Source organism: Lagopus leucura, unplaced genomic scaffold (genome assembly GCF_019238085.1).
Source record: "Lagopus leucura isolate 7727_CA_CO unplaced genomic scaffold, USGS_WTPT01 Super-Scaffold_100159, whole genome shotgun sequence".
NCBI classification, from domain to species: domain Eukaryota; kingdom Metazoa; phylum Chordata; class Aves; order Galliformes; family Phasianidae; genus Lagopus; species Lagopus leucura.
In genome coordinates this window covers 23,364,940-23,390,801 of record NW_024962335.1, presented here as the reverse complement: position 1 = coordinate 23,390,801, position 25,862 = coordinate 23,364,940, and the positions used below count along the sequence as shown (strand labels likewise).

General features: G+C 39.7%; 1 protein-coding gene across 19 annotated transcripts in view; it reads right to left on the bottom strand.

The window, feature by feature from the left end:
• CACNA1C (calcium voltage-gated channel subunit alpha1 C) overlaps positions 1 to 25,862 on the bottom strand; it is a 476,152-nt gene that overhangs the window by 183,629 nt on the left and 266,661 nt on the right. For all 19 annotated transcript variants that reach the window (XM_042889407.1, XM_042889395.1, XM_042889394.1 and 16 more), the window contains exons 4-5: positions 19,973 to 20,112; positions 11,255 to 11,394 (exon numbers count right to left, since the gene is read on the bottom strand). In XM_042889407.1, coding sequence (XP_042745341.1) covers positions 11,255 to 11,394; positions 19,973 to 20,112 — 280 coding nt within the window. The remainder of the gene's footprint in view (positions 1 to 11,254; positions 11,395 to 19,972; positions 20,113 to 25,862) is intronic.

The following is a 25,862-nucleotide window of genomic DNA, read 5'->3' as shown; positions in this document are numbered from 1 at the left end:
GAGCACAGCATCATCTATGACACAAACAGGATACATGACCCAGGAGAAGAAAACGCACTCTGCATTTAACTTTGGATAGTGCTTAATAAGCATTGTTGGGACTGAGGTCTTGGTAGACAAAGCAGGTTATTTCCAAAAGCACTGTGATGCTGGATGTTTGGGAGTATTTTGAGAGCATATAAAATAGAAAGTTGCTGGATCAGGTAATGAAAAAACTATGCAAACCATGTGAAATGTGATCACTGCATTGTTACTCTCTTTATGCATGCATAGCACTTATTTTCACTTTTTTTTTTTAACAACTGAAAATGCTGTCAATGAAAATGTACTACACATTGCCAAATTCTTGAAAATATATGGCCAGACAAATCTAACCAGATTTGCCTCCTAATTTTAAGAAGAAGTTTGGATTCCAGGATTTATTATCCAGTGGTTAATTAGTTTCATCTCAGTCTACCTAAAAATCTAATTTTTTCTTTTTTCTACACTAGTAACTTTGTTGCTTTTTATTTATACAATCTGATTAAACTTAAAATTCTGCTTGCAGACATCAGATAATAAAAAACTCCCCTAGGGGAAAAAGTGCCTTCTGATAGAATAAGTAAAACCTCCTTTAGCTCTCTAGGTAGCTTTAGTATGTTTCAATAGAAAAATTAATGGCTGCAGTTTTTGCAAAGACATATTTGTCAGAAGAAATAATGGTTCTTTATTGATATTTACTTCCTTTGTAACTTCCTTTATGACTTCCACAATTCAAAATTTTTGTGCAAGCTGTGGATGTATTGTTGGAATGCATTGGTACTTATCCTTTATTTATTTTGAATTTCCTTTTACATTCAGTAAGCTGTCAAGAGGAAATCATAAGGCTTTCCTGCTGCAACAGTAGTAAACTAAAAAGCTAAATTAAATTCTTTATAGACACAGACATCTACAAATATAAATTTGAGCAGCATTTGGCCTCCTTTAAAATGAAGATTTTGAGTGCAATTAACACTGGAATGTTAAAGCAAAAGGTGGGCTAAAACTTGAATTTATTTTCACCTATACTGTGAGGATAACAGTGAGACTCAACCCTGAATTATTTCTCTGGGCACTGTTTATACAAAGCTGCTAAACTGCTATATACAAAACGGGCCCTTGTAAATCTCATTTGTATGGAGGCATGAGCATACTGGTTTGACTTGCAACCAAGATATCTAACTTGATTAAAAGGAATTTTACCTTGTGGTAACGTTCAATACATCTTAAAGACCAACATACAGTAACAACCTATGAGAAAACATTGATTGCAACAAGGAACAGCATTTGCTGCAGAAAAATCAGTAAACCTGGCAGTCAGTGCAAAACAAGACAAACGTCAACCACACTGCTAGCTGAATGTGTTAACAGTAATAAAAGAGAAAGCATAACAGATGATCATTTTATGGTACAGATTGCTATGTCCCAGTCCTAACACCAGGTGTGTCCTACTGCACTCAAAAAGGGGAACCCTCTGCAAGATTCTAATTGAAAGATAAGAAGCCTAAAGAGAAAAAATTAGAGAGGGTTTGTTATCTGATTATTAAATTGAATTGCTATAGATTGTTCCATTCCTAAGTGACAAAAATAAAATTTTTAATGATTTCTTCTTTCTTTCTTTCTTTCTTTTTTTTTTTTTTTTTTAATTCCTTGAGCTAATTTCTGTCAAAAATGCTTCTGATGGAAAAATGTTGAACAGCTTTAGCGTTACTGAAGTTGAAAAAAAGAGATTCTTTGCAGAGGGCTAGCAGATGTTTTCTGAGTTGTGATTGATGTGGCAGGACAAACCAGTAGAACATGATCTAAAACTGAAAAAATAAGAGACACAGCTACTCAGACAACTCAGAAAAACAATTGCGACAAAGGGTAAAACACATATGGGATAGGTTATTGTTACATGTGTTAAACAGGAATTGGATTTGCTTCTGGGAAAAAAAGGAGATTAAGTCAGTCATCTGATCTCCTTTTCTTCTCCTTGGTACAAAGAAAACTTTGATAAAATGTTAAGACACTAGGCAGGCTAGCTGGGCTGCTGGTCTTTGGGCCTTTGGTCAATACCTCACCACAGTCAGAATGGCAAATTATCAGTTCCATCAATTAAAATCATAAGCGCAGAAAAGTTCATTCGTTGTTTATCCCAGACAGTATTCCTGTGTACTCAGCAAGCTCAGTAATATCAAGCAGATATCTCTCAGAAAGCAGCAGCCAATTTTGGAGAGAGGGAAAGATCTCCAGTGGCCATTTGGACACTTAAATATATTTCCTTGTATTTGCCTCCTTTCAGTTCTTTGTACTTTGGCATTTTTCCTCCACCAGCACTTATACAGGAAGTAATATGGATACAAATCCAGATCACCCACCTGGCGCCTAAACAGTGACATAAAATGCATTCACTGGTTGAGAGCCTTATTTGACTGGCCTGCTTCTCTGTGCTTTGCTGATATTTTGATAATTCTTTGTGAAAACCACCACAACAACCACAGGCATCTAACAGTGCTGGGACAAACAAAATTAATTCAAATGATGCTGAAGTCACTCAAACATCCACGAGCCTCCTTGTATTCTGAGCAATCAACCCTTCTACAAACTCTTACGTCTCACTTCCATGACAAATGCTACTTGGTGTGTGTTAGTCATTTCTTCCAGAGATTACGAGAAAGCTTTGGGTATGTTAAAATTCCCACAAGTTCAGTTAAAAGAATTAGTAGATGTACATTCACTGTAAAGAAAATGGACAAAGGTCTTCAAATCATTTCTTATGAGGTCTTAAATGAATAAGCAGTGCAAAATCTAGCCAATTGGAATAAAAATATGAAGCACCATTTGATGTAAGCTTGGGACATCACATGCAGTGGAGATGTCATCATGGAGAGAATATAAGAAGAAAACAGATCAGATGATATCCTTACTTTTTTGATCAGAAACAGAAATATCTTCTCTCACCCATAAGGAATACAGCAACAGTCAGCATGTACAAGGGAACAACTGGAAACCCAGCAACACTCCTGCTGATACCGGTTAGCTGCAGTCTGCATGTATACTGCTGTTTAACAGACAAAAGTATATGCAAACAACGATGGAAACTGTTCTTAGAAGGTGATGGATGGCATAATTAGATTTTCAGACACTTTAGGACAAGCATCTTGATAGCACAGACGCTCTCTCCCATAGCTATGCCTCGTGCCCATTGTTTTGACTGAAACACCTGGGCACTACTTGAAGAATGAAAAAAAAGGTGTTAGAAAGAGTCTAATCCATCCAGAGCAATTCTGAAAAACACCCTACTTAGCCAAGCTGGGATTCTTTGACTATCTTCATGTCTTCGGTAGCAGTGAGGGGTTTATTTTCCTCAATTGGAAGGGACTGCCTAAAACTTGATGTGGTCCTATGGTTCTGTTTTGCAGACACTCTGAATAATCATGCCAGCATGAGCAAAAATTGGTAGGATAAGGCTGACAGTTATTGGGTACATTTGTAGTTAGTGCTATTTTTAAAGGGCTGCATAAATAATAAATATTCCTCGGTTTTCATTGGCATTCCTTAAATATGAGAGAAATCTGTATTACAAGAAGTCTGTACCCCTGTGAGTAATATTCTTTGCAAAGACAAGATCATCTTTTTGCCACACACAGTTAACCTTTTCTGCTAAAAAATATGCAATGTCATCATTCTGCAGGTTGTACACTCAAAGAAACATGCGTTAGGTCCTTCCTGTGTAAATCCTGCTCACAGGAATGATTTCTACCTAAGGGAGATGCAGTGCTAGAATCAAATTACTTCCTTGAGTAATGGTGACCTAAGTAAATAAAAGACTTGCAAGTCTGCCTTGAGTTTTAAGTAAAATGTGAAGAAATAAGTTTAATGAGGATGTTTGGTTCAGACTGTTCTCTCCTTTTTTCTCCACTCCCTTCCCATTTGCAATGAAAGCACAACAAATTGGCCACTTGAGATTAAAAGCAGCTAGGCAATAATATGGGGAAGGTGATGCAACTTGTCCTCACATGATGCCTTATGTGCTGGAGAGATGGTACAGATGGTTGAGAAGTCTTGTTGAGAAGAGTGGAGGAGTATGTAAGAAGTCAACACAAGAGCATGATTTTTTAAAGCTTTTAGAGCCCAAGAGGAATGAAAGGAACTAGACTTTGCAGTCACTGATGTGATTAAATGCAATAACAGCAAAGTTTAAGGCAAATTTTGCCTGAAGGTACTTGCAGCAATTCTCTGTGTTGTCAATTACTTTTGTCACATGGGTTTGGTGGCAATAAACTGCCAAGGTTATGGTCTCCTCCAGCTTACTCTGTTCTTTGGTATCCATGCACAAACCTTTCAAATGTTGGAAACTTTGATCAAACTCCTTCTCATATTTTGTAATCCATCTATGGAAGATAACACAGATTTCTCTGTTCACATGGTATTTAGACTATAACCACATATGCATCAGGAGGATGAACTTAAGCCCCTAACTCCATTAGTGACACTGTATAAATGCAAAACAGACGACTGTCAACTTCACTTTGCCAAAAGCATGCATTTTTGACAAGAAATCATCTTCCTGACTGCCAGATAGTGTTTTTCTTAAAACTTAAGACTTTGTATATACAATTCAATTAATAGAAATAGGCAGTGGTTCACATTTCTTTGCCATATTAAAAAAATGCCTGGTACTTGAAAGAGATGTCATTTTGGATTTCTTGAATTCTGTATTTATTACCTCAATTACATTATTTCTCCAGCTATAGAGAGTGGTGTTAATTTTCTTGGATTGTCTGGAAAACAGCAAGTACAGCAGAAAATTTTGATTCTGCATTCAACTAAAACCCCCCAAAAACTCAATGCAAGCCAAATAACTGCACTGTGTATGTTTCTTTCAATGACTATAAAGTAGTGTCTGCAATAGATTCAGTCGTGCTTCAATGGCTGGGTCAGAAATTGAGGGACCAAGCAGAAGAGCAACCACAGGCAAGACAGGAAGCTGCAGGGCAAGGAATAAGTTAAGTGTTACAAGTTACACACAGATACAGAAAGAGCTATGAACACACAGAGTTTCTGTATGCCCCATCCTCATCAGCCAGCAAAGTGGCACATCCAAATTGACACAACGCTACAAATGGGAAGAAAGAATTCCCCCTGGAAAAGGGGGAATTCAAAGCTTATTAAAAATCACCATTTCATTCTCCTCATTTTGTGCAGGACAGACAGAATGTGGAGGTTCAGGAGCAGTGTGTGTCTGCAGCAGGAAGTAGGCATTCTGCATGACGCTTGATCCTTATTTACTGGTTTTGCCTTTCCCACTCTTTGGCTAGCATGGCTTTGAGACTGCTTCAATTAAACTTGAGTTCAATGTGTCCTGTAAACAGATTCATCTTGACCAGTATTGTACCCAAGAAAAATCATTATGTCTGTTCTCCCACTGGTTGGGTACACTGCCATTAAATCAAGTGTAGCTAAAGACTTATGCCTTCAGCACTAAGAGGTCTTCAAATATACAAGTACCAACAGTCATTTTTAAAAATAATTTTCAAAAGCAAATTCAGCTTCCTGGATAAAAATCAAACATGAAATAGAGGATTTGCTAAGCCTTACATTAGGAGAACTGTCATGGTGAGAGTTTGACCTGACCTTATTGTCTTAAATCCTGTAGTTACTCTACAATTTGCTACAAGTCCCCTCATATTTTTCTATTGTTGTGGTCCTTTGGGAATTATGAGACCATACAGACAATCTACCCATGATTTGAATTTATTAGATTCAATTATACTCCTTAAAAAAGAAGAAAAAGGAAATACTGCCAATTTTAGAGTTCACAACAAGCTTCATTGAAATATGTGGACTATAGCCTAAACAATTTTAAGCATTTTTAAGCCTTTTTCCTTTTCCTCGTCCCCTCAAACTGACTGAAATTAAGTATGGACAGTGTACCTAGTGCAGTGCCCCATATAAAAAAAACCCTAGACTGGACTGTTACTCCTCGGGTTTTGTTGCTTTACCTGCCTACAATAGGGCAAATAACAAATGCAGCTAGATGACTTTGCCAATACAGCCTCTCTCAATTGGCCAATCCTTCCTCATCCACTACTGTTTTCATAGAATGCTTAGCAGCTTTTATCTTCTTCTTTCTTTTTGATCTCTCTTTTTTGTTGTACGTGGTGACATGCATATTGGAATGAATTAGATCTAGCAAGACATTACAAGTAAAGACAGGATACTTTGCTACATATCACAGTGTTCAAAGAAATAAGCTGAATAATGTCAGGGAGTTTGGGATGGGGATGGGAGAAGATCGGTAATGAGAAAACACTTCAATGAATATGGGGCAGAGAACATTGCTAGCACTGAGAAAGCAGTGTGAATTTAATAGAGAAGAACATTTCACAACAAATGAGGAGTAATCATGATGGTCAAATATAAAAATGTTTAAGTTTTCCATTCACTTTTTCTGAACATGCTTACTTTCCACAGGGACTCAAAGTAATCATGGGCTTTTACGACAGAACCATTCTGAAAAATAAGTAGTTCTACTTAGTCATTCAAATTCATGTACATAGTAGCCATATCCAAGCACTCATGAATAAAAGGTGGCACGTTCTTCTTCTAGTGGAACAGACAAGTTTCCTCCCTAGCTTTAGTAACGATACCATGTTCTTCTGCCAACACAAGTACTCAGTAAGCAGAAGATCTTGTTGAAAATGCAACTACGGAGCACAACACATATTGATCAAATTATTTGGCTTTTGAGTTATGTAGAAGAGCATATAAATTAAGTTTGGCACACATCAGATAGGCAATAACTAGTGGCAACAATGCAGTTACATGAAGACAAAGTACAAGATAGAGAGGATGAACGGAGTGAATGAGGTGACATAAGTGAGCAGCATGAATAAAGGGGATAGAGAAGGAATTTAATAAGTTAAATGGGCATGAGTTAGCATGTGTAGGAGTAACTGATTGCCCTTTCCAATAGTCAGGAGTGATTTTCTTTTTTAATTGGATCATGCTTCTTCACTGCCAAATTGGATGCCATTTTTTTGCCCTTCTCTAGAACAAAATGTTTAAAATAAGTTTTAAAATATTTAATAATGCAAAATGGAGATACAAGAGTAATCATCAGAAACCTGCTGCCACAGAAGAACTGACTCAACTCTGTCCCTAGAAAGCCTCATAATACTTTACCCCTGCCAAAGGAGATACTGGGTAATAGTTTCCAAGACACTAAAGCGATTAAGGTTTGGTATACATGCTGATTTTGCTCTTGTCTACTTATGTCCATCCTGGGAATTGTTTTCCTTCTCTTTCCTTTGTCAAACCAGAATATTGATCTTAATGCCATGTTAAGACAGATGCTCTGTTGCACATGTGAGGGTTTTTATTTCAGTTTTTTAACAAGAAAGCTGCTTTGGTACAACAGGAAGTATGTTGAAATAAAACACATACTGCAAAAATTATGTTAATATGACCGTAACAGAATAGTTGAACAGAGCAGTCTGGCCTGTACATCAAAGGTCTAAAGTGCTATGTCTAATTCTTAAGCATAACTTAGCATTTTAGTACTTAAATTGTCCATGAGCTGTTGAGAATATTCAACATTGATTTAACTGTTAATTCCAGGCTAAACCGATTGGGGGTGGATTATATTTTTAGAAGTGTGTTAATTTTGAAAACAGTTAATGATAATAATAATAATAAAAGAGGTTGCTGAATCATTCCTTTTGACTTCTATTTTGTTCACTGTTAGCACTGGGATGAGACCTGTGGGCAGTACCTAACTCCTGCTCTGCAATACACCTCACATAATCACAATAAAAACTGTACTTCTCATCCCAAATAATATTTTCAGGAAAGGAACAAAGAATCCTAATTAAAAAACTCAACAACAGAAACAATCAGTCCCTCCTGCACAGCAGAAATTTGTGGATACTTAAAAGCAACAGGAACCCAAAGACGCAGCGTTCAGCACTTCTGATGAAAGCTTCTCCCACGATGCTTTTCTGACCTGGGTACAAAACGTCTATCTCATACTTTAAATAAACAGTCCATTGCCTTCCTTGTGACAAGTGGTCTTGCAAACGTTCATATAGCCACAAGAAATAAAATTGTCATCTGTTCTCTTGAAGACTATGGAGTATTTATGCCTTAAAACAGTCATCCTGACGTAGTCTTCAGGCTTTGCTGAATTCATGACCTCAAACCCATTTGATTTTGGGAGGCACTAAATTAATTTGGCATCTCGGACAGCTTGATCTTAACAAAGATTACCAACAGTACCATTACCTTTCTGCATGTGGGTGAACTAACTTTTCTGCTTGCAGATGAACCACTTTCTTTGCTTAACAGTTCTGATTTTTTTTTTTTTTCCTACACAACTGAGAGGTGTTTTGTTTTTGTTTTTGTTTCAAGAGATAGCTGTGTCCCAAGCATTGGTAGGACTTAGAGAAATGGGATTCTTAGTTGTGATACTAATGCTCTGTACCTATCAATCTGAAGCGCTCAGATATTCCTGCCTACTCAGGTAGCTGGCATTGGTAGTCAGTATGGGACATAGAATTAAAAGCCACTTCTGGAAGTGTTAAACCTTGAACTTTTATTTCATTTTCGCCATCGGCAAGATGCAGGTATTAGTACTTTACTCTAGAAGCCAATTCACACGTTGATTCCCTCACTTCTGACAACACATGTGAAAACTCTCAATATTCTTGAACAGGTCATTTATGCTTGAACTTGAACACAAAAGATGTTCCTCTCAAAGTGGACAATTTCTTATGAATTGAGCCAAAAATACAAAATTCACACAAACTCTTCTTGACTCAGAAAAAAAGTGATTCCATCCTTTCTGCTCTCACACCACCTGCCAATCTCTCCACCTCAAACAACCCATTTCCCAACCTCAATCTAGATGAGTTTAAGATTTGCATGCAAAAATTCACCATGTGCTTCATAATTTTTTTTTTCCTTCCAAATAGTGGTAATTAGATCTGGATCTCAATCCAAACAGCAGATGTTGGGCTTTCCATGCTGAAGAAGGCTGCTAGTGACCCAGAGGATCCTCTCTTAGTAATCACAGTATTGCCACACACGTACAGAATCTGCTAAGAAGAAAGTGCAGTGCATGGAACGCTCCTGTAATGTCAGAACAAGTCTGTGCAGGTAGTCTCCTCATAGTGAAAAAGGCTGCTATATTTTGGAAGGTGAAGAAAAGGGAATTTTCTATAGAGGGAAAGACACAGCAACGGCAGTGTGTATAACTCTCAGCGATGCTGATAATGTCTCAGGGACAGCACTTGGGTGGGACCTAGAGGTTCAGCTACCTAAAACTCTGCACTTTTGTGATACTTAATAGAGTAACCTCTAGATGGTTTCTCCATTTCATACTGGTCTGGTATCCCGTTGTCTAGATTAGGTATTTGCTAGTGTGCACCAGGCTCGCTGCCTGTGTTCTGCTGCAAATTAATTACTTAATGAGAAAATCCACAAATGGACCATTAGATAGGTTATGTTGGAACTGAGATCATATAAACAATATGGATATGAATTACATGAGATGTGGCTCTCTCAGCTTCCTCTAGTCTTCTAAAAGCATCCAGCAAAGATTACTGCCCTCACAGATGACATGTATCAGAGGGATGAATTTCAAGCAGGACCTAGCGTGAAGGGATAGTTTTCTTCTGTTGAATGTTCTTGATTACATGCACAAGGGATATAACTTGTTACTACTCTCGAAGTCTTGGGACACTTTTGAGCTGACAAACCTCCCTTTGCCTTGAAGAAGATAGGATGTTCTCTAAAAGAACAAAAAGTATAAGGATAGTATAAAAATAGTTCAGCCCACGACAGAACCACTCTCAGGGCACATCCCAGTCAGCAGCATCTCATCAGGAGTGCTACAGTCCACAGATGTTTAAATCTGAGCATTTTCCCCTTACCACTGAGCATACAGACAACTAGTTAAGTGCCAAAAAACTGAGAGAATGGGATGGAAAGAACAACAAAACCTTTGTTTACAGTCAGGAATTAAGTGGGTGCTGGAGTAGACTAAACTTTATGAGACAAATTTCTGCCAAAAAAGATTTTGCATTCTGCACTAACTGAAGCTATTGCAGTGTATGCAATTGTATGAAACAAATGACTACATTAAGACCAAATAATAATGCCATTAATTTCTTTTATTAATGTTTCAGCTCCTCCCACAGAGATTCTCACCTTCCATTTAAGAAGTTTCTACTGTATATGGTTGTGGAGAAAAAGCCTGAAGACGCAGCTGTGATATGATCTACTGGATCAGAAAACACACCAAAGAACCTCACGCCTCTTTTAAATCAAATGAATCATTTTTAAGCTTACATCACAGCATTTATGGTAACCTGACTCAAGATTTTTGAATGACTGGGCTTAGAAGTACTTTAACATATCAAACTAGCAGGCTTCCCAAATAAAAATAAACAAAGCTCTCTTCATAGCTCTTCTGGAGATTAACTCCTTTCCTCTTGCTGCATCACTTACTGCTATGAACAAGGAAAGCAGTGACAACTTTCAACTAACCATCTTATCGAAAGTCTGTGCATCCCATCTAAAACTGTCAAGATAAACAATATAATCCTCCCATGCTATGAGTACATATTCCACTTCCACAATAGAATTATCAGATTTGTAGTTACTCATACCTTTACTGTAAATAAGAAAATGAATATTAAATTGTTAAAAGTTGCTTGAGGACTTCCTTAGATGCATTAGAAATAATTTAAGCAAATAAGACATAGAACATGACTATATCGTTGCCCTGTGTCCCGTTGATTCTAAATTGCTCCTAGCTGTCTACATCACATAAAAGGAAGAAGATGCAATTTTAATGAAGTAGCTTGTCTCCCCAGAACCAACACAAATGATCATATAGCATTTCCACCACGATCAGGAATATACAATGCCAGCAGTATACCATGACTTTACAATTACATAAAGGATTTTTTGCTCAAAATTTTGAAACTCTTGGATCTCTCACTTCCATTACTTATGAAGGTTGCACAATCACATCTGACATGCCATGAAACTTCCATTGCCCCCTGCCCAGGTCTGGTCATCCTTTGATTAATATCATCTTTACCACAAAGCTACATTCATTTGAAAAAAGACTTCCCCACCACACCAAAAACAATCTGCATCATATACCATCTTCAACATTGCTTTACAAATTACTCCATCCTCATTCCACAGACATACATATAACAAAAACAATGATGTTACTCACTAGGAACTCCAGACACCAGTCGTAAGGGACGTAATACTCGGAAAGCCCGCAGTGCTTTAACGTCAAATCCGGCACCTTTTCCTCCTATTGAATTCCCCCCATCTGCTTTGGTTGCTTGTTCTAAAATTGCACTAAAAAGCCTGTAAAAAGAAAAGAAACGAGCTGTAGGCAGACAGCAAGGCTTGGGCTAAACAAGAACAGAGATCATCATCGTATCACATGAGCTATCTCACAGACCTGTGAAGAGTGCCACACATGTCACTCAACATTCGCATATGGTGGAGGAGAGACAGACTCTTCCCATATGCAATAGCCTAACGGTGATGTCTGCATCATTTGCAAAACATTGATTTCTGGAACAGACATAAACATGATGTGCTCCTCCTTCAGCCCAATGGTTCCTTTCGGCCAGCTATACCTGTCTGCCTGTTGGCATACAAAGGTGTGCTCCCTGCACTGGGTGCTTTGAAATGACCATTCTGGCAATGTCTCATGATGAAAGCACATGTGGTCAGGTTTTGAAGGCAGCCTCCGCTAAGAACATACTCATGGGAAGTTGAGTGGAAAGGCAAGAAACCACAAATTGTTGGTGTTACCCGTTCTGCTGTTAACATTTTTTTGCTATCTTTATTAACCACCCATGCACCATGGGGAAAGAATCATCATTCATAATTAACTCAATAATTAATTATCTGTCACTCATTTTACAATGAATTAAGATTTACCAAGGTCACTGCAGGTAGAACTGGGTTTAAAAATTAGAGCTCCTTCAAGGTGCACATTTTTAGATAAGAGAGTAAGCTCAGATTATGTGTTTGTGTACATTTGTAAATCTCTTGATGCAGTGGCTATGGAAAGTGCAAAACTGTAGGAGTCTTATTATTAGAATATTTTATTAGACCAGTCCAAGTGTTTTGTCTTGGCTAGTAGGAGTAGCTGTTTAAGATGTCTCTATCAAAACACATTTGAAAAGGCAGAGCAAGGCAGGAAAGAATTTTCTTCTATGAAAAGGATGAAGGCTCACCCTGTGTATTAGTAAGTGTTTGATTTAATAAATTAGCTGTCAGGAAGCAGCTTCCATGTTTCTGGTAAAACACTGGAACCTTTGGGGGAGTACGGATTCCTCATGAGTTTGCTAATGACATTGCTTTCAGCCTCAAAGCTGTCGGCTTGAACCCAGCAAAATTCAGCGAAGGTTAAAAGATGTTCCAGTCTAAATGGATGTTTGGCACTCTGCAGAAAACTTTGCCTGCAAGTGGCAGAGACCCCATGGCCCACAGCATGCCATGGAAACACTAGATGTAACTTTAAGAAGCTGCCTGGGATGCAGGCAGCAGTCTGGATGAAGTGCCCTGGATTGAGTGCTGGCTGATTTGTCTCCCAGACATCGCAGTCTGCAGTGCCTCTGTCAGGATCTCATTATCTACATTCTTAACTGGCAGACTCCACAGAGAGCCCCCAAACTGCATGTAAAGCAGAGACTGAGCTGCCTGATTGCTTTGCAGGGAGCTCTGCAGTCTGCTTACAGCCTACTGATAGGGCTGCAAATATAGGGAGCTTGCCCTGAATAGAAAAAGGATTCATTTACTGAAGCGTCTAAGCCAACACTTTTCCCCAGCACTAAAACCACAGAAAAAGATGGATTAGTGAGATGCAAATGTGAAATTAGTTTCTTAAGCAGCTTAGTTTTTTTTTCTTTTTTAAATTTTATTTAAAATTTCATATAGAGAGACCAATAAAACTTGTCATCTGTGACTGAGAAACTCCTAACTGGATCTATTGAAAGCCTCAACTACAGGCACTGCAGAGAGATTTAACAACTAGGTAACAAGTGTGGGAAAAACCGCGTGGGGGGAGGTTGGATGCTGAAGCTGTAGGTGTTGCAGACTGTGAAGCAGGATGCAGAGAAGACAAAAACAGAGCCTATCAGAAATACTGAGTTGACTACAGACACCACAGAGAGCGATAAACAAGGGCTGATGGAAGGAACGTGAATTATTGGAATGTATGTATTCCTTGAGCTGTGTATACAGATTATACAGAGTCGCAATTTTCTGCTGGTCTTCATAATAGAAACACTGTAGGTCAAATTTGGCTTAATATATTTCCAGAAAGCAAGTGATTAAGCTCTAGAAGTGTGCTCTACTTCTTATTTAAACATTTCTATCTTCCTAGTCAACACAATTCCCATACTAGATGATGACTGACATTCCCATACAACAGTCCCAGTCTCCTGGGATCCTCTGGAAGAAAAAGAATCCACTGTAAAAGGTTTCTTATGCTGTTTTTTTCAGATGTCTTCAGGTTGAGAATAAAATGTCGCAGAACTCTGGGTCAGCAATTATGCACGAGTGAGGGTCCAGTCTCCTTGCTGCCCATGGTTGGACCTACGTTCTACCAAACAGCAGTTCGTGGCAGTTGGCATCAAGGGCATTTCTCCTGCCACTCATGCAGTGAGTAAACCACGGACTGCTCTAGAATTCTGAATCCTAAGAAAAGCTACACATGTTCTAAATTAATACAAAAGACACAAAAACAAGGCAAAGCAACTCATTTCTCTGGATCAAGAACCTGCTTTCTCAGACCAGTGCAGCTCAGCTGCAGACCTTGTAACCCTTTTGTGTGCTCCCATACTGACATGCTAAACATGCTATCTTGAGGCATGGAACTGCCTACTTTGTCAGGAATAACTTGCAGCTATTGCTGCTTTTAAAAACCCACGTTTAACCTCAAATTGCATTACTCCCGCTAATCCTGCTTTAGCACATTTGCCCCATGCTTAATATCTCCCTGTGCACTAATCCTGCTTTTTACCAATGCAATACAACTTTCTCTTTATTTATTTCACTCTTCCCTCTTTATACCTGGCTCTACACTGTGTCCAATCTGGCCTATTGAATCTTTATTCCTCTCTCCAAAGTTAGATGACACCCTGCCCTATCTGTCCTTTGTTGCTCCTCCTGAGTTAGGGCAGGGGCAGCTCTATGGCTCATAGGGTACATCCACCACATGCTTTTCGGGCTGTAACTTTGTTATGACCCAGAGGGAAAAATAAGACCTGCCTAGAAATACTGCAGATGAGAAGACACAGAAGAAAGGTAAGGATTCTGACTGCCTCTTCCATCATCCTCTTTTAGGAGGAAAACCCACACCCCATATACACTCTGTTGTTTCTACAATCTCTATCTAGTCTTCCTAGTTCGTCACCTAATTGCTTTCCAGTCCTAAAAGAGACAGATGGATGTTAAGCTACTGGTATAAACTATGAGGCCAGAGTCCTAGTTATAGCGGGGGAAAGTCTGCTCTTTGATGAAAATCTGTGGGAAAAGGTACTGTAGAGCAAAACCCTGCTCTTTCTGTCTCTTCTCAGTGGGAGAGTTAGCTGAAATGCAGACTGCAAGCAAGATGTGAGAGGATTCTTTGCACACACAGAAATCAAAGTTTAGATGACATAAAAATGCAAGCAGGCTGAGCTCTTGTGGCCACTGAAAATCTTCACTTTTTTTTTTCTTTTCTATTTTTTGAAAGAATTCAGAAATTGATCTTACTTCCTTCCAGCTAACTACTTTCTTCCATGCTAAACTCATGCTCCATTTTCATTAGGATGTAGTATTTCCACTGCAGCAGTGCAGTTAACACCTTGATATCTGAATTTCATCTGTGACTTGACTACACCTGAACGAAATTCATTTGATAGGCATGGAAAGCAGAAAACATATTTCTATCACACGCAATGCGTGTACGGGCACAGTCCAATTCTGTATGATTCAGACCTACTTATGACACGTGAAGCTGGCGTCACTGTTTCCACTTTCTCATATTTTTCTGTTTCCTTTCTGATATTTGAAACATCTAAAAGGTATTCTCTTTGCTAGATGACTCTAACAGCAGCATGACAGGGCTGCAGCCTGCTCTACAACTCTTCAGTTCCTCTGTGAGGAAAGCATGCTGATTTTTAGAGCATAAAAAGGAACCTGTCAAGGGCCTCCAGAATATAAAAAGGAAACAGAGAACTTAGTATTCGTAAGGCCAAAATCAGCAGAAAAACACAGCTGAAAGAGTCCTCATAGGTATAGATAAATAGTAAGCTAGAATGATTTTTATTTTCACTGTGTTTTGCAATTCACCTGTGATTTGTGAATGTGGAAGCATTTGGGTCTGTCCTTTAGAAACTTCCCAGAGGCCTTCAGGAAGACGTACTGTGATCACATTTTCCAATCTATTCTGAATTTCAGATCTTTTCCAAATACCTTTGCTGATTACCTTCCCGAGTAAGCCTGCCTTTCAAATTATGACACCTTTTTACTGGCAGAAGCTATGGGTCCTTGGAGAATGAGTGTGCTTGGCAGACAAATCACAGCATTGCCAGGAAAGACAGATAGTCTTCTAACATAACATTGTCAAGTTAGTCTTTTCTCAAGAGAAATTTCCTCCAGCAGCCTAATGGTAAAGGACATTGCTGTTTTATCTGAAAGTTTTACATTTTCCAAAAGAAGAACAGTAAAATTACAGGACATAGGAAACAATTTGACTAATTGTCAGTGCTTGTGGGTTGTGTCTCATTAGGCAGCTTATGGGTGTGATCTCTACTCTTAACTAATAATGTTCTTATCCACAGCGCTTCTGATTGGCACCCACAGACAGACATTTTTCTTTAAAGTAGTATTTAATGGTATTGCTATAGGAGGGTCATAGGCTATTTAAAGACAAGCTAGAATCAAGCCTTAAAAGACTTAACTGATGAATAAGCAGATCTCCTGCACTGCAAGAACGATAAGCTGTTATAAGCCCTCAGGTCTAAAGTGCATCCTTTCTCCTGGAAACACAGCAGTTGTCTTCACTTCTTCCTAAAATTTACACTTGGTTCTACACATCACCACGTTTCTCTTATTCTATTGCCTTGCACATTTTAAGGTAAAGGAAGGCAGTTATGCTGCTTTATTTTCTCAAGATATACCAAATTATAATTTCATCGATCTAATGGGTCTTAATTGATCTAATGGATGGGGCTTTGAGCAACCTGGACTGGAGGGGGATGTCCCTGCCTGTAGCAGAGGTGTTGGAACTGGATGATCTTAAAGGTCCTTTCCAACCCAAACCATTCTATGATTCCATGATAATTATAGAATCATTTAGGTTGGAAAAGACCTGTAAGATCATCAAGTCCGACTAGCACTTACGACAACCAAGACTAAACTGTGCTCCTAAGAACCATATCCATGCTGCACAAATACCTCAAGGCATGGAGACTCGACCACTTCCCCTTGGGCAGCCTATTCCAAAGCCTGAGCACCCTCTCCATGGAGAAATTCTTCCTGACATCCAACCTAGACCTCTCCTGGCACAACTTGAAGCTCTTTCCTCATATCCTATCACTTGTCACCCAAGAAGAGAAACCGTCATTTCCTTGATGTAATCTGCTTTAAGGTAGTTGCAGAGGGTGATGAAGTTTCCTTCGGCTTCCTCATCTCTACACTAAACAAGCCCAGCTTGTGTAGCTGCTTCTCATGTCTCTTGTTTTCTCACATCTTCACAGCAAATCCATACCTTCCTGCTGTGAGGGGGCCCAAAACTGAACATAATACTGTCAGGACTTTGGTTTCACCAATGCCCCATACAGAGGGACCATCATAAGTAGTAAGCACTACATACTAAGTGGACTGAGAGATGAACAAAGTATCTAAAAACCTGTCTTTTCCTTTGTTCCCTTAGCTTTCATCAATATATGAAATACTTCCCAACTAGACTTTCTAAAACAACCATCACTGAAAATGAAAATAAGGCCTGAGGCAGAACAAGCACAAACATCAGTTACCATGGTCATTTTTTTTTTTTTTTTTTGATGCTTCTATTATTACTGTCATGTTGTTCCTCACCTCCCAGGCCAGATAACCCCCTCTGCCCAGTGCTACAATCATGCCCAAATCATTCAGCTTTTTCCAATAGCTTCATCAGTGGCCAGAAAAAGGTGCTACAAAGAAATGCTGATACAAGTCTTTATTTCTGCACTTTTCCTCCACCTCACTTTCCCTCACTTGTATATTTTGTTTCCCCATGGGGCTACCGCTCTAACAAACTATTGAAATGTCACTGAAATTTAAACATGATGTCACTGAGGTGTTTCAGCCCCTAGGAGAACATGACAGGGCAGAACAGGAACAGATGGCGTCGCCACGTAGATTTTGCAGAGGGCTTGTGGAGAGAAATAGCAGCACACTGGGTTAGGCTGTGGCAGCCTAGGAGAGAATTCAAACAGATAAACATCAAACAGACCCATCTGGCCTTGAAGCCCAATCTGTCACTTAAGATTGTTACTATTTAACAGAGACCATGGGGTCTTGGCCATGTTTATTATGCTGTGTAATCCCACCCCAGTTACATTTTTTGTTGCCCATCTAGAGACTGAGAGCTGCTGGAGGCAAGAGCGGGTACAAGAGCTGAGACACGCTGCTTCTGCCTTTATTGGCAGGGGAATTAACTTCAGCCTGTATATCATCTTGCTGATTAACTGTCTTGGGAGGAAAATTGAAAAGGACTGTACTTAAACTAGATATAATGCCGCCCTGTGACTTCTGGAGTCTTGCTATCTAGCATACCAATGGAAGGAGAAGAGGTAACACACGACCTCTCCTTAAAAAGTCTTTCTCATAGAGATGAAAAGGAAATAATCATATTCATAGGAGGTCTGTTCTCCAGTATTTCTTCACCAAGCAGTGATCCCAAGGCATGTGAGATGTCTGAGGACATTCAAAGGCAGAACCAGCTACAGAATTGGGCAACAATAACAGGGGAGGGGTTGGGGATTTGCCAATTTTCAATTACTAATTCGCTGTGCAATCTTCTGGCTGCGGGCAGGAATGAAGGGCAAAGGAAACTGGGCACTGCTGCAAACAGAGGAGCTATGCCCACTTTGAGTGGTGATGTCTTGGGAATAACAACTGGTGCTGACCTGTTCTCTCTCCCCTCAGTAGAAACTCCTTCCGCCCAATTTTCAAAGAATCATAGAATGGCATGGGTTGAAAAGTACCTTAAAGGTCATCTCATTTCAACCCCCCTGCTATGTGCAGGGTTGCCAACCACCAGACCAGGCTGCCCAGAGCCACATCCAGCCTGGCCTTGAATGCCTCCAGGGATGGGGCATCCACAACCTCCTTGGGCAACCTGTTCCAGCACATCACCACATTATCCCCAGAATGCTGAATGAAAGCAGTAGGGAACCAGTAGTACAGAGCAGAAACAGTCTGCTGAAACAGTTATTTGGGACCATCCCAAAAATGGTCAGTTTGAACTTTGATTAGAAGCAGAAATTGTAAGGAGCACTGATGACTCAGAGTGCCCTCTTTAATCTTTACCTGGGAGTTGTACTTAAAGGGAGCTTAGTAACAGAAGACAGAACAACTTTTTACAAAAAGGTAGATAATGATAAGAGAAGGGGGAGTGGTTTTAAACTAAAAGAGGAGAGATTTAAGTTAGATGTTAGGAGGAAATTTTTCACTCAAGAGGCTGAAGTGAAGCCCTGGCACAGCTGCCCAGAGAAGCTGTGGTGCTCCATCCCTGGAGGCATTCAAGGCCAGGCTGGATGGGGCCCTGGGCAGCCTGAGCTGCTGGGTGGCAGCCCTGCCCATGCAGGGGGTTGGAACTTGGATGACCTCTTCCAACCTAAACCACTCTATGATTCTGATGAAAAGTTTCCTTGGGAAAGAGGTGGAAAGACTGAAAGTTTTTGTGGGCGATGACATTCTGTAATAATGGAGCTGTGGGAGGGTGGGACCAATTACTGAGAAGAAAAAATACCTTCTCTCTTTGTCTTCGGGATAGTTTATTCTTCATTCCTTCCATTCAACAATTACAAATCAAGAACCTTATTTATCTCTTACACTCGGTAAGAAAAAAAGTGGAAGGTTCTTTACTTTGTTTTTATTCAAATATATTAAATGCCAAGCTTGAAAAACACAGAGACTGCAGCTTCAAGTGGAAATGTGATAATATATATATAGTTATATATATAATATATATAATAGTAAAATTATTAGTCTTTAAAAAGGTTAAAGTATTAAAATTGCCAAAATCAAAAGATCACCATCAGAAGTGTGATTGAACTTTTTTTGTTGTTGTTTCTGAAAATGAAAACCGGAGATTTAAATTTTTCATCTTTCTTTGCAAAAGAGTAGAAGTTCACAAGAATGTAGAACTTATTTCTTATTAAATAGCATTGTTAATTTATGAATTCTGCATATATATTTTTCTTTAATATTCACACAGACTTGCAAATAAAGGGATTTTCTTCTACCATAAATGTGTAAAAGCATTTCACTTGCACTGCTTTCTTTTTTCATCCACTACAAAAACAGCAGTTTAATTTCCATATCTTGCAAACCACTGAAAGTTTTAGGAAAGTCTAATTAGCAAGGGATACCAGAGAGAAAACGTGTATCAAATGGATGTCAATTCTTATTTATTTACCTTAAGGTAAGTCATTGCTACACACTTAAATCAGCATGAATCAAGTTACACCTACAGATGACCAGCAGGAATTAACTGTATTTTCAGATTGTGCAGTAATGCTTGGTAGAACATGTGATAGAGAGGAAAAGATGGATAGCAACCCCTCACATCACTTATAAGGGATGTTCCAACCCTCATACGCCTTCATGCTCCCAAAGGTTCCCAGTGGCCGAAGGTGTACAGTGCATTCACAGACATGATGCAGGTACTCACCCTACTACCACAATTATAAAATCTAGTAAATTCCAGCCATTGCGGAGGTAAGCGTTGGGATGAAAGAGAAGTCCATATGCTATTACTTTTAAAAATGCTTCCACTGTAAAAATTATGAGAAAGAGATATTCCACTCGTTCCTGGGGAGAAAAAAGAACAAGAAAGACAATGGTTAGCATGAGTGACAAACACTGGACAAGGACAGTTTTCTGCTGTCACATTCCACCTACACGGCCTCCAGCTCACTACTCATCACTTGGGTACATATAACATCTGTGACTTGCCAGAGGGCTTCCCTCCTCAGACTTGCATATTTTGCAACCAATCTGACAGGACAACGGCAGCAAATTTTGGTTAGGCGTTTGCTGCCTTTGCCATGGTAGGGACTGACCACTGCACAAGTGTGTGCACAAGAGGAGGGCAGAGGGTCCACAAGCATGTGCCAGCACCAGCTCTCTGTAGGAAACACTGCCAAGTGCTGTCACCCCTCTGAATGAACTGTATCCAGGTCTTTTCTACTTCTGGAAAGAAGGCGTTGCTGGATGCAGTGCTGCAGAGAAGGACAGGGAGAAATTCACTGATGAGTGTTTTGCACAATGTCTTTTTTGGGATTTCTTTTTTCTCTTGCTAGGAATAGGTAAGCTACTGGTTTGTCACCAGTTTCTGATTTTTGGATCAGGCTGACTAACACATGAAGCATTTAGTTATTCCATCAGAAATGTACATGTCCTTGTGAAATGAGGGCTGAAATTTAAGCACATTCCAAACAAAGTCACTTCTAGTGACAGTACAGTCCTATTCAAGCAGCCTTCAGGAGACAGCACACAAGCTCTCTGTCCTTCATCTCTGGGTTTTCAGCCCTGGAATGAAATAACAATAGTAGCTTTGCAGAAGTAATGTGGACCTCCATCTAAGTAGGAAGGAAACGGCAGCATTAGCTAATCACTACAGAAGTGCTGTGTGGCAAGCTGGGTTGGAAATAAGTACATGAAAACAAGATGACAGCAAAGGGAGACTAGGCCCCTTTTGAGTTTAAGCTGCAAAGTGAGGTATTAAGAGTATTTCTCATTCAAAAAATAAAAATCTCAAATAGAAATTAAAACAGCCCAGATAGTCTTGTTCATATCCTGTAGGATATGCAGCAAGACAATCAGGCAGCTCAGTGCTTTGTCTTTGCAGTTCCAAACTGCAGTTGCCCTGCTCCTCTGTCTTGTGGTGCTGATAAATGCATGTATGACAATTTCATATGACATAAAAACATAAAATGTGTGAGTTTACATAAGATCACTTCATCATTTGACTCAGTTGCCCATTTGAACTTCCTCCATTCAGATTCAGGTAATTAATAGCAACTCACTAGCAACTCATTAATCAAAAAATGTGATACTCGTCCATTTCCATGTTTATATTAGCATTCTTATTTTATAAGCCTGAGAAAGTCCATCTGATGGTAGCAGGTACATGCTTGCACTTTAAAATATCGATCTCTTCTCTCCCATAATGATACCACAACACTTGCAGTAGTGCCTGGAATTTACTACAAAGAACACCTAGAAAAGTACTGTTCTGTATTTATCTGATCCAGTAGTAAAGCTTTTGAACATGCCCACAATACAGAATTTGCTCAACATTGTTCCAGACAGACACAGATGAGGACACCAAGAATTTTTCTCCCACTGAACTCAGAGAAGAATGCAGCAGCTTACAGCACCAGTGACTACTGCATTAATGAATCTTACTCCCTGTTCCATCCAAAGGGTTTCCTACAGTTGTGGGCAAGTTCTTCTTCCCCTCAAAAAAGACCACCAGCAGCTCCAAGCCCACTCTCTCATTCAGACTGCCCTTGAGATTGCTGTTTGTACTCAATTCATTCTGCTCTGTAAGCAGAGAAAATGGCTCATGGAGAAACATGGGTTCCCCAAACAGCCTTCTCCTACAACGTCTCTTGGCAGTCAAAGGGATTTTGACTGCCCCATTCTCTTGGTTACCAGCTCCAGGTACAACTTGAACCTGACTGGCTAAACAACTGAAGGTCTGAGGCTGACCTCGTGCTCAGTGATTTATCTCTAAACATTGCCCCTGACCTCAAGAAACACTGGGACAAATGCTGCTGTGTCTGGCTCTGTGCTCTCTGTGGCAGCAGTGCTCTGCTGTACTGCTCTGCCCAGCCAGAAGAGCCTTTCCACTCCATGAATTTCATTGAAATACCTGTATTATACAACCAAAAGACCAAGAAGGCAAATACTTGAGAAAATTCTGGAAAAAAACTTTATCGTTATTTAGCACTGCACAAGCAGCCAGTATTTCAGCAGCTAACAGGTTCCACTGAGTTGGTTTAGGAGCCTCATACCACGCTGTCTCTGAAGATGTCTGTGGGATGATTGACTCCTGCTTCGTTGAACCACATCACTGAGGTAATAATATGCCAAAATCCTACATGCACACGCATATATATACATTTATATATATGCACGTATGCATATATGCTACAGGTTGTTTGAATAAACTCTTTACAATGCCTGGGTTACGATGGAAAGCTTCAAAAAAAGCAAAATTATATAAAAGCCTCTGAAATGAAGATAAGATACAGAATACTGAGCAGAGGAGTGAGATTTTATGATCCTCTGCACTTAAATTAATGATTTCAGGACTGAAGGAAAAATACTGCCCAACTTATACAGTGCAGCTACTCCAAGGCCATTTCAGGGAGCTGCTCACGCTCAGAATCGAGAAGAATTTGAAGAGCCTACTAATTAATTTGTGTTCCCTTTCTGCCGTACACCATAAAACTGAAGAGCTGTTATGAGCACAGCAAAGCCCAGCAGTGAGGAGACAGAAGCAGACTTCCAGGGACCTGGGTGCAGTCCCACTCAGTGCCCCCTGCCTGGAGAGCTCAGACATGACTCAGCCACCTGCTACCTTGGTTGGACATGAGAGGAACACCCAGTGCACTCGGCAGCCCCAGGACCATTAACCTGCCTCTGCTAAATGGGCAGCCGTGCCGCTGCTGGCTGCTCACTCCAAACTTTGCTCCCAGGAATTAGGCAGATTGGGCCCCAGTATTTCAGGCTCCCGAGGGGCATAACACCATAAAGTATCCAGAAACTCCTCTGAGAAGGCAGTTTTGTGCCATGTCAAAAGAATCCCAGAATCGTTTGAGTTAAAAGAGACCCTTACTGGCCATCTGGTCCAAGCCCCTGCAGTGAACAGGGACACTCACAGGTAGATCAGGTTGTTCAGAGCCCCATCCAGCCTGACCTTGAGCATCTCCAGGGACTGCTGGTGCTGCCTGCAACATTCTTGGAGGGAAAGGAGACACCACGGCACCGTCCCTTAAAAGCACATACTCAAACCACAGCATCAAAAGACAGCAAACATTCTGGAGCTGAAAGAAAGAGGGCATGGTATTTTTTCAGTTGCGTCTTAGGAATGGGAACCGTGCTGATGAGGTTTAGATTCAATAAGGATGTTGCAGGTTGCAGAATTACAAAGCAGGAGCTTCCTGTTTAAATAGTATTGATAAAAATGTTTCAAACGAAGAAAAAAAAAAACAACACCTAAGACAAACTACCAAACAGAAAAGCAAAATGAGTGGAAAAAGAGGACTGATAAAAGTTTTCTAAAACTGATCAGTGCCTGGAGAACACACATGGCTCTACCACTGTTCTCATTTGTTTTATTACAGATATAGGACATAAGCATCAGCTGCCCTGGCTGACAGACCAGCCAGCACCAGCACTGCCAAGAAACAAACTGTACATCATCTCATTCTTAAAGAAACAAACAGTAACTTGCTGCTGAGCCTCTAAGATGTATTTCCAAAAGAAGATTACTATATTAAGTACAAAGCCCCTCTAATCCCATGTGCTTTCTGAAGACGTCATAGATTTGTTTTTGTTTTTAATTTTTAAACGGTACCTAATGGCAGCCTGGGTTCACAGGCGGAGTCTGAAAACAGGAAATCCCAGCACAGCACTGTAGGGTGCCTTGGGGTTTTTCTCCTGCCATGAGAGGAGCAAGCAGACCATTGCTGCTCCTGGGGACCCAGTCATCAGAATGACTCTATCTCAGTCCTTAGCTCTTCAAACCCCATCCACCCAGCAGCTCTGTTTGCAGTGAGCACATTCTCAATGCAAGAGTTAGCCAGGGCTCAATCACAGTCAGAGCCTCGCACTTCATACATCCCAATCTAGAAAGTTTACAATCTGAAATTCACTCAGCACAGGTTCTCTCAAATATTGCTCTCTGTCTCTGCTAGAACTCTGCTTATCTTGTAACAAACAATTTCAAAATCTAGATTTTATGTATTTGAAGCAAAGTGCAGCAAGCTCTTCACAGATAGGACCCATCTAAAGCTGCCTGTGCGATGTTAGACCAAGTTACGTCAGTGTCTGCACTACTATTCCCTAGTGCTTCCCTAACATAACGGAATACAGTTCTTCAGTAATGCAAATATTCAGTTATCCAAGGAAAACAATGATATTTTAAGGGCCTCTGTCATATAGGATGTTTTCTCACTAATTGTACAAATAGGCTCTGAGAGATACAAGTCAGGGTGGGAACACTCAGACTTTTTCCGAGTAGGGAAAACTATATTTTGCTGATGGGAAGCAAGGAAACCGACTTGCAGAGCTGGAAAAACAGCCCTAATACTTTGTGCAAGAGATTTCTTTTTTTTTTTTTTTGGATTACAAGTTACCATCACATCTAAGATACAGATATCCCTGCTCTGTGAGTATGCTGACCTGAATGCTACCATTTGCTTAATAACTTCAACTTTCACTGTGAAAGAGCCACATGTGTGCATTTATATATAAGATCAAGTCAATAAAGCAGATGTTGAGACAGGTTTGTTAACACTGAGTTACTTCTGAGTGTATTTGGTTACTCAGGAGATGTTTCCAGCTAAGTATGCATGAAAATAGTACACAAATACATCAGGGAATAAAACCTATAAGTGTTTGGAATTTTTTGACTTATGAAAATGACTGCCACTGCAGAAAACACTGACCATTTCCCTTTTTTTTTTTTTTTTTAAATAAAAATAAAGGAACGATTAGATAGCGTATGGTTGAACATAACCTAATCTGCTGCTAATACTGGACCTAAAACACACTGTCCTTTCTACCAGTTCCTCCAAAAGAATATTCCCCCTCAAATCAAGAAAAAGTTATTTACCTGACAATGATAAAATAAGACCACAGAAGGAAGTAGATGGCTGGTATTTAACTAAACATAACCTGTTGCTCTAGTAAACAGAAGTCAGAACACTGTCTGAAAGCTTAGATTTCCAAATATGATCTGCATTGCCTCTACTCTACTTCAACCAAATACTATGTCTTTACCTCCGTCTTTTCTGTGGGCAAAGTTAAATACACACCTAGTACTACAGAAATACCACCTTCAAGTAACACTTGTGAATGGGGAATACTGCCATGTGCTGCAACTTTAAAGATGCACAGCATTAGAAGAATAAACCAGATAAATATAGAATTCTCGCAAATCTGAAATGAGCAACTATAAAACAGGAATGTAGCACAAGCCAGGCTTTGGTGCTTGATAATTTATAACATGCCCACAATGCACTTAAAAGTACTTCCATGGAAGTAAATGGAAAGGAGAACATTAATAGTTTTGAACAATTGCAGACACGATATATATGCACGGTCTCCAAGCGCTTCTTGGCAAATTAACAAATACTTCATGCCTGGTTCTCTTGCAGGATCTAGTCTAAGCTCCGTATTTATTTATTTTGTTGCACTTTGTCCAGGAGCAAATTGAAATTATATATGGTTTCAGTAGACTTATATTTTTTGTCAGCATCCAATTGTAGTAGAAAACCAAGGTAAAAGGGGGGCAATTCCCTCTGCTAGTCACCTTATAACAAATA